The 9,954-nt window shown below is 44.2% G+C and overlaps 1 protein-coding gene across 1 annotated transcript; it reads right to left on the reverse strand.

Annotated features, from left to right (window-relative positions):
• Window positions 1–264: 264 nt before the first annotated feature.
• On the reverse strand, window positions 265–3,632 carry LOC123240820 (leukocyte immunoglobulin-like receptor subfamily A member 5). Its single transcript, XM_044668535.1, has 5 exons — window positions 3,599–3,632; window positions 3,260–3,298; window positions 2,796–3,083; window positions 1,534–1,827; window positions 265–404 (listed from the first exon to the last, which is right to left on the reverse strand). Exons 1-5 carry the CDS (start codon window positions 3,630–3,632, stop codon window positions 265–267), a joined length of 795 nt encoding a protein of 264 aa, XP_044524470.1.
• Between the last annotated feature and the right edge of the window lie 6,322 nt (window positions 3,633–9,954).

The following is a 9,954-nucleotide window of genomic DNA, read 5'->3' on the forward strand; positions in this document are numbered from 1 at the left end:
TCCCCCATCCCCAAAATGAAATTCTTTTTCCTGGCTCTCTCTCTATTTTAGGTACTAAGTTTTTGGAGGCCAGCCAGGAACTCCTTAATTCTCTCTCTTCTCTCTGGCTCTGTCTTTGCTCTTTGGTTAGTTGTATCTTGGTGCTTAACACAGGCATGGCATATACGTAGACCTGTACTACATTTTTCAATTTGATTTTTAAAAGATTATGTTCATTCCTTTTTTCCTTTACCTCTGTCTTAGGGCCTGGTCTGGCCTAAGTACTCAGTCAAGGACTCCCTGGATAGGTTGCCCCCTGGAGCTCTTCCAGTGCTCAGCCAGCAGGACCCCCAGGAGGACGAGGACCAGCCCAGCCAGGATGAGGCGGACCAGATTGCCCACAGTGTAATCCTGGGCAGCAGCACCTGGGGATCAGAGTTGGTCACTGAGATATGGCTGTCCTGTGCCTGAGCCCCCATTTCACCCTTGTTTCATCTCCCACAAACACTCAGATCCTCCTCCCAGAACTTCCTCTAAACTGGGGAGATGCCTGTTATTCCCCTGCTGGTAGCCTGGCTCTGGGGGTGAGGGAAGGGGAGGGTCTGAGGGTCTGGGGCAGCCTCCTGCCTCCTCCTACCCCTGAGCCCTTCCTCTCCTCTCCCCCGATTCTCTTCCTGCTCCCTCCTTCCCCTCACCTCCATGTGCTAAACCAATCCTAGAAGGTACAAAGTCATAACCAAGCTAACTGCTGCCCTCCAGGGGCTTCCATTCTCCTGGGAGGCTCCTTCTCATAGACACAAATAAATCAGCCTCTCTGAGGAGTGGGACCCCTAACAATTGGGGAGGGGGGGAAGCTGGAGATCAGGAGAGGTTTCCTGTAGGAGGCCAGGAAGAGCAAGGCTGAGACATCTTGCAGGCTGCTCTGCCCCTCTCTACTTGCCATCTTCCCCCTCCCTGACCAGGCCTGTCCTTCCTTCTTCCCCAGCCTGGTGTTTCCTCTGTCCCTGTCTCTTCCCTCCAGTTCTCCTCGAGCCTTGGTTTCCCCTTTGAAAGAGGGGCTCAGCCCAGGCCTAGACAGAAGGTGGACAACAATAGGGGAGAGAGAGACCCCCAGCCTGTCCTGAGAGCAAGCAGTTACTCTTTGGGTGGGGAGGATTTCAGTGCTGGGGGAGTTGCATGGCTTTGGGTGGTGTGAGGACTCTTTGTGGTGCCTGGAACAGGGAGAGGGAGAAGAGAGGGTGGGGCTGGGGGTGTTTAACATGCCTTCCCTCCCCACCATTTTCCACACCCCCCACCTCAGGCCTGGAGCTGAATAGACTATTGTCTAGATATGGGACCAACACAACTGGACAGGCTGTTGATGGGGGTTGTCTAGAGGGGTCATGAGGAGAGGCCTCACTGTCTACATTCTCTGAGGATGACCCAGTGCCCTTCCCTCTGAGCCTCCTCTTCTCCCCTCCCCCTCACCTCTGGGGTCCCCTGGGACAGGCCCTGAGCAGGCAGGGAGGGAGCTTGGGAGAGGTGGGGGGCTGGGAGGGGCTGGGGCTGCCTCACCTGAGACCCTGAGCACCAGGGGGGCGCTGGGGGAGGACCACCCATAGGGGGAAGAATTAGAATAGCCGTAGCATCGGTAAGTGCCATCGTGGGTCGCATTCACAGCAGGGAAGAAGAAGTCGGCCTGATTCCCCCTTCTATGGCTCTGCATCCAGCTGTGGCTGATCTCTTCTCCTTCCTTGTACAGGGCGAACCAGTCATGATATAGGGCTGATCGACACTGCAGGGTCACGTTCTGTCCTGGGGCCACCTCAGAGCTGGGCAGGGCTACCAGGGAGGGCGGGGCAGAGAAGCCTGGAGGGGGAGACCCTGGAGTTAGAGCCGGAGCAGCCCTCAGGCAGGGAGGGGGCAGATCTGGCTGGGAGGAGGCCTGGGCTGGGCTGGGAGGTTCAGCTCTGAGAGAGGAAAAGTCACATGTATGAGGGGAGAGAAAGACCTTGGACAGCTCCGGGGCAAGGAATGGGGGGAGGGAGGGGAGGAGAGAGACAGAGAGAGAGAGAGAGAGAGAGAGAGAGAGAGAGAGAGAGAGAGAAGAAAGGAGAAGAGAAAGAATGAGAAGGAGGATGAAGGAGAGGAAGAGCCTGGGTGATCCCCTGGGACAGGCCTGAGTAGGAGATTTAGAGACTTGGTAGCTAAGTGAAGAAGCTCATGGGGCAGTGGAGAGAGCCCTGGGCCTGGAGTCAGGAAGGCCTGAGTTCAAATCCAGCTCTAAAAACTATGTGATCCAGTAGCTGGGTAGCTCAGTGGATTGAGAGTCAGGCCTAGAGATGGGAGGTCCTAGGTTCAAATCTGGCCTCAGACACTTCCGAGCTGTGTGACCCTGGGCAAGTCACTTGACCCCCATTGCCCAAACCTTCCACTCTTCCACCAAGGAGCCAATACACAGAAGTTAAGGGTTTAAAAAAAAAAAAAAACCTATGTGATCCTGGCATGCCAATTCCTCTCTGCCTGTTTCCTCATCTGTAAAATGGGGATAATACTAGCCCGGATCTGGCAAAGTTGTTGTGAGGATCCAATGAGACAACAAGGGTAATTTGTCTGGCACATAGCAGGTGCTATAGAAATGCTGATTCATTCTTTCTTCTCCCAACCCCAGAGGGAGAGCTGAGGCAGACACAGGGGAGAAGCCAGGAAGGGCAGAGCCAGAGGGACACTTGGGGCCAGGCTGGGCTGGATAGGGAACCAGGGCTGGAGAGATCCTGAGCCAGCCCTGCCTGGGGGGAGTGAGGACTCGGGCTGGGGGTGGGTATGATCTGCCTCACCTGTCACCACCAGCTCCAGGGGGTCACTGGCCTCTGACCACAAGTAGAATGAATTTCTGTAGAAGCACCGGTAAGTCCCTGCATCATATGGTGTCACGGATGGGAGGGAAAACTCGCCCTCATTCCCAGCTCCTCTCACAGATTTGATCAGTGACCATCCAGATCCTCCTTTTTTCTCCAGCTGCCACTCTTCAGCCTCCCATGATCCCCTGCACCTGAGGGTCACAGCTCCCCCTTGGGGCACCAAAGAACTATTTTCTGCCCTGAGGGAGGGTTTGGGGAGTCCATCTGGAAGGGAAGGAGAGCTGTTAGGTCCAGGGGATCCCCCTTCTGTAGGAACCCCACCCCCACATTGGGTCCCCTTTCCTTTTAGACTCTGAGAGCCCAGCCCAGACCTCCCCCAGCTCCCTGTCCTGGTTGAGTTTTATTCTCTGGGCAGGGGGATTGTGGGGGGAAGGACTCACCTGCTGCCTGAGTCCTTGTCCTCTTGCACAGACACAGCCCTGGCAGAGAAGACCCTGATTGCTCACGGCCCCCCCCCCCCCAGCATCCCCACAGGAAGGACAGAGACAGCTCAGGGCCAGGGTTTAGGGTTGCTGTGAGTGAAGGAGGCTGGACCCCAGGAGACCCCTCTAAGAGTCCCAGCTTGTCTCCTCCCAACCCCACCTTGCTGTGTGACCTTAGACTTGTCACTCCCTTTCTGTGGAGGAAAGTTTCTTCCTCAACTCAGTGGAGGTGGGAGGGCAGGTTGGACTTGATGGTGGGTAAAGACCCCTCCAGGGTGGGGTCTGCTGAGGACTCACCAAGGCACAGCAGGACTGAGAGGGCAGGAGTCATGGTGCTTTCATAGACTGGTGGGAGAGGGGACCCAGGCTGAACTGGAGCTGGTCTGAGGCACATGGTGTGACCAGGGTCAGCTCTGTACTCTTTCCCCACCCTGAGCCTCTCTGATAAGCTTCACTTCTCCTTCCTCTCTGTGGTCCCTGCTTGACTGATGGTGCCATGCTGTGGGGAGGGTGTGTGTGTGTGGGGGAGGTGGTTGGTGAGTCATCTGTGCTCAGAATGATGGAACAATTCTTGCTTTTTCCTGATTGAGTCCCTATTGCCAGGGACAGATGCCCTGGTCAGCTTTAGGAGCATCCTCAAGGGTTCTCTGAGCAGCTCTCTTGAAGAGATGCCACCTCAGAGACATCTAGTCTGCCTGTCTGTGTCCACACATTAATATATTCATGGGTGGACACCTGAGAAAGAGAATTGGAAACTGAGGGAAGATGAATGAAGAAAGTAGAAAGAGAGAGAGAGAGAGAGAACACAACAAAGGCTTTCTTGCTCTTCTGTTGGTGGGAGAGAGAGAGAGTTGAACATGCTCCCAAACTTTTATTGGGGTGTCAAGGAATGTGGAATGGGAGGTAGCTAATGAACATGTGACATGGCATAGGATTTAACATTGGCTCAATAGACAACCACATGATCAAAGAGGAGGAGATTAATCAAACACATGAGCTGGAAAGGAATGTGGTCTGATAAAGTGCTAGCTAGGACCATTTGGTCCTGTGCAGGAATTCTCCTGACCATTTGGTTTGGAGTGGTCAGGATTTACAGAGGTCCAGTTACATACAATGATCAAGAAATCAAATGACCATGAGTGATACTTGAGCAGATAGCGTACAATAAGCATACATCAATAATACTTTCAAGATGATAATATACCTGGTATGCCACCCTGTAGTAGAAGTCTCTTGTATGCAGATTCTCCAAACATTTTATTTGTTAGGAAAGAAAACAGAAGTCTATAACCAATTTCTTCAAATAGGATTCAAATATTATCAGTCCTTAAACTGTTACTTGATGCTGGTGCTTAGATCAACATCAAAAGTAATCTCATTAGCTAGTTTTTACCCATCTCTTTTTATTTCTAATAAAAAATGTATGCCATTTACAAATATGCCTAAGCTACATACTTGATCAGAAAAGATTGCCTTACCCTACCAAGTTAATCTTATGGAAAAAGCAATATTAAAAATAGATACAAACTAAATTATAGAAATATAAAAGCAAATTTAAAACCCAGATCACAGGTTCATCAAGGCTTGTAAATCTGAAAATGGCCCTCCTCACTATTTGTGGAAAAATAAAAATATCAGCTAATACTGAATAAAATGACAGTTAAGTATCCTATTATAAAATACAAAACCTTATTAAGAACGCTTGCATGACAATTTCAGCTTCAGAACAATTTAAAAAATTAAATTCAAAAAGTGTCAAAATTAAAAATTAAAATACTTCCACTTTCCTATAAATTCAACATTCTCAATCCTCTTTTTGGAGATTGAGATGCTGAGGATCTAAAAAAATATTTTAATTCACTTTTAATAGCTTATTTAACAATTATAACCATGCTCAAAGGGGCTAAACATTTTATTCCTATTAACTATTCTAATTCCTTTAACTCTTGTATACTTCCAGGAAACATTAAGAATGAAATACCATGAGAAAAATAATTTTGCAACTGAATCACAGCCAAAGCAAAAAGTCAGTGAGAAAAAAAATTATTGTGGAAGTAATTATCTTATTGTGGCAGTATCATGTCATATCCAGTGTTAACCAACTCCTAGCCTTACCAAATTAAATTTTTGGACACATTTTCAATTTCCAGAGAATCTATTCATTGGCAAGAAGGGCTAAATTTACCATTGAATTTAGGCCTAGTCTACAAGTGATTTCATTAGTATTCCTAGGCACAAAAGGCTCCCTCCTCATCTAATTGTTTACTACCTCAAAGCCACAAAATGTATGACCTTTACTGGTATTGAGAAGCAATTTGGTGTTTTGTCAGAATCCTGTAAATCAAAAAATAAAATGTTGCTTAGAATTTACTATCTGTTTAGATTCTCCCCTTTTGACACTGATATCTGCTAATTGTTTCCTTATTTAGTAGACTTTTCCTGATAATACCTCCATCTAAAGCCTCAGGAAAAGGAACTTCTTCATCTGCTTCATTATTTGAAATAGCTAAAATTTTGACATGTCTGTCTCTTCAATTCCTATTTTTTTAGTATTTTCTTATCTATGACTTTCTACCTTTCATGATTGCAGAAAATTTTGCCATAATACGAGAATAGAGGGAAATAACTAAAATACGGGAGAAATGTTTCCCTAATTTGAAATATTAATGCCATGTATAAATTGGCAATGATGCACAGTCACATACAGAACCTGCCAGGTATAACACAGAAGTTTCTTTTAAAGGGACCTTGCTCAGGGTAAATACTATTAGAATTCCCAGGGGAAAGAAAAATGACAAGTTTTATACCTGCTTCAGAAAAACTAAAATGTAATGAAAAGAAAACCAAAAAGGGATACTTAGCCCATTTCAGTTGACTTCTTTCTTCTTCCAGATCATCCTATCCTTGAATCTTTGATGGGCTGTGCAGACCTCTCTGGAACTTGAGCTCTCTTTAGATTAGATAAATGCATCCAGTTGTCTATGCCCTTTAATTTGGCTGCTGAAGAATTTGTCAAGAGCACTTGATGAGGACCCTCTGTGAAGAGTGAATCAAAATTTCTTAGTCTATCAATCAGCAAGTTTTAAATCAATCAGTAAAAAAAAAAAAAAAAAACCTTAAGCACCCCTACTTAACACTAAACAAGAGAATTCAGAATCCATGAGTCACTCACTGGAGTAAGCTCATACCTCCACCGGCTACTGCCAATCCTCTTGGGCAGTGCTAGGTAAATTGAAAGACTGTGATTGGTTCCCATAAAGTGAGGAAGGGACAGGAAGTGATGTGGGAAAAGGAATATACAAAAGTCCTGAACTTCCCATCCAAGGGAGTTATTTGGGGGCTAGCTTTTGACTTCTTTGGAAGTGGCTTCTTGGAACTTTGTGTTGGTGAGCTGGACAGTAGGAGGAGACTCTTTCCCTGGATCCTGCATTGGCTTGCTGAGTGAGTAGCTGGCCTTCCTTTCCTGGATTCTGGAGAGATTGGTTCTGGAGAGCCCTTTCTTTCCTGTGTAAAAGGGAATCCTTTGTTCTCTTTGAATTTACACTTGTGAAAGGGAATTCTTTATTGTCTTTCCCTAGTAGGAGCTAAAGCTTTGGTTAACAGTAACTTAAGTACCCCTACTTAGTACCTCACTAGATTGTGAAGATAGGATTAACTCTTCTTTATCTACCTTTTGATTGAATCAGCAAAAGCTTGAACTGTGTGGAGGAGTTCACAAACCACTTAGAGAATTCACACCCTCAAAAACTCAATCAGCCAGGAATCTGTGAACCCTTTGATGAGTTCTCACCCATCCAGAAGGTGAGAACTGGTTTCCACAAACACTACCCCCTGGGCAGTGCTAGACAATTTGGAAGCTGTGATTGGCCCTTGGGAAGAGGGGCAGGGGCAAGAAGCCACAATAAAAGACCTTGAATTTCTGGGGCTATGGAAATTCTTCCACCCACCAAGAAAATATGTAAACCATGATCAAAACAAACATATATTTTTGCCTGAGGTGGCAGTTGAATAAAATCAAAGTTGAAAAGGGGCCTCAAGCAGAGGGAATTTACCTGGGGGAGGCTGTAAAGGTTTACTAACATTATATTAGGACAGATTTTACATTGCCAATACTCATCCTTAGCTGCTCGCCTCATCTTTCCCCACTAATATTTATGGGCAACACTAAGAAAATTTATCGGATCCCCAATGAATCAGAGAATGTAAATATTCCATCATGGGATGGCGCAGTGTCAGGAAAGACCACACACCCATTAGGTTCCTGCCATAATCCTGTATCCTTATTCTTTTTAAATTTGAATACTTTATTTTTTTAGAAAAATTTTCCATGGTTGCATGATTCTTGTTTTTAATTTCCCTTTCACCCCCTTTTACCCCACCATATCCAAGCACATTTCCACTGGTTTTAACATGTGTGATCAATCAAGACTTATTTACATATTATTGATAGTTGCACTGGTGTTGTCCTTTTGAGTCTACATCCCCAATCATGTCCTCATCAACCCATGTGTTCAAGCAATTGTTTTTCTTCTGTGTTTCCTCTCCTGTAGTTCTTCCTCTGAATGTGGGTATCTTTCTTTCCACAAATCCCTCAGAATTGTCTTGAGCCATTGCATTGCTCCTAGTACAGACATCCATTACATTTGATTTTACCACAGTGTATCAGTCTCTGTGTACAATGTTCTTCTGGCTTTGCTCCTTTCATTCTGCATCAATTCCTGGAGGTCTTTCCAGTTCACATGGAATTCCTCCACTTTATTATTCTTTTGAGCACAATAGTATTCCATTACCAGCATATACCACAATTTGTTCAGCCATTCCCCAATTGAAGGGCATACCCTCATTTTCCAGTTTTTTGCCACCACAAAAAGTGGAGCTATAAATATTTTTGTATAAGTCTGTTTATCTATTATCTTTTTGGGGTACATACCCAGCAATGCTATGGCTGGATCAAAGGGCAGGCAGTCTTTTAGAGCTCTTTGGGCATACTTCCAAATTGCCATCCAGAATGGTTGGATCAGTTCACAACTCCACTAGCAATGCATTAATGTCCCACTTTTGCCACCTCACCTCCAACATTCATTACTCTCTCCTGCTATCATTTTAGCCAATCTGCTAGGTATGAGGTGGTAACTCAGAGTTGTTTTGATTTGCATTTCTCTAATTAGAGATTTAGAACACTTTCTCATGTGCTTATTGATACTTTTGATTTTGTTAACTGAAAATTGCCTATTCAAGTCCCTTGCCCATTTATCAATTGGGGAATGGGTTGATTTTTTTTTACACAATTGATTTAACTCCTTGTATATTTGAGTAATTAGACCTCTTTCAGAGTTTTTTGTTATAAAGATTTTTTCCCAGTTTTTTGTTTTCCTTCTAATTTTGGTTGCATTGTTTTTGTTTGTACAAAAGCTTTTTAATTTAATATAATCAAAATAATTTATTTTACATTTTGTAATTTTTTATAACTCTTACTTGGTTTTAAATTTTTTCCCTTTCCCATAGATTTGACAAGTATACTATTCTGTGTTCACTTAACTTATTTATAGTTTCCCTCTTTATATTCAAGTCATTTACCCATTCCGAATTTATCTTGGTGTAGGGTGTGAGATGTTGATCTAAACCTAATTTCTCCCATGTTGTTTTCCAATTTTCCCAACAGTTTTTGTCAAATAGTGGATTTTTGTCCCTAAAGTTGGACTCTTTGGATTTAACATACTGTCTTGCTGATGTCATTACCCCAATGGTCTATTCCACTGACCATCCCTTCTGTCTCTTAGCCAGTACTGTCTTTTCAGGGTTTAGTGAAGAGGGTGATCTATGGATCCTTTCAATGTCTATATTGCCTTCTTGTTGTAGAACTTCAGGGCAGTTTTGCTGAATAATTTCTTTTAGTATGGATCCAAATTTCTATTAATCTCTGCTTTTTAAGGAAGACCAATGATTTTCAAATTGTCTCTTCTAGACCTGTTTTCTTGATCTGTCAATTTCTCAGTGCGATATTTCATGTTTCCTTCTATTTTATCAGTCTTTTGACTTTGCTTTATTTGTTCTTGTGGTCTTGAGAGATCATTGGCTTCTACTTGCCTAATTCTGGTCTTTAGAGACTAGTTTTCTGTTATAATCTTATGATTTTCCTTTTCAGTTTCATCTATCCTGTTTTCCAGTGGTTTAATTTTGGTTTCCAATTTGCTTACCATTTTGTTTGATTTGGGGGCATCTTTTTCCAATTGGGAGTTTCTGTCTTTTAACTTGTTAATTTCCTTTTGAGCTATTTCCCACTTCTCTCACCAAATCTCTTCCATCTTTTTCATGATCTCAGATTTGAACTCTTCAAGAACTTGTGATCAATTTTCTTTTTTTGGGAAGGTTTGGATGTGATTACTTGTTGTTCTCCTCTGCTGTTTGCTCTGTTGTCTGGATTTTTTCTGTGTAAAAGTTGTCGAGTGTTAAAAGATTTCTTTTTTATTTTTCTCTTTGGGGGTTCTTGTGACTGGCTTGCCATTATTATTATTTCTTTCTCAGTCAGAAGTCTGGGTGAGGCAGACAGGCTCTCTGCCTGTGGAGCAGTTTTCACCTGAGTCACTGTGTCATGCATCCTCTCAGCTTTATCCTCACGCCCAGGTTTGGTCTATGCTCTTTAGGCTCCTGAG

The sequence above is a fragment of the Gracilinanus agilis genome, chromosome 3, assembly GCF_016433145.1.
Source record: "Gracilinanus agilis isolate LMUSP501 chromosome 3, AgileGrace, whole genome shotgun sequence".
NCBI classification, from domain to species: Eukaryota; Metazoa; Chordata; class Mammalia; order Didelphimorphia; family Didelphidae; genus Gracilinanus; species Gracilinanus agilis.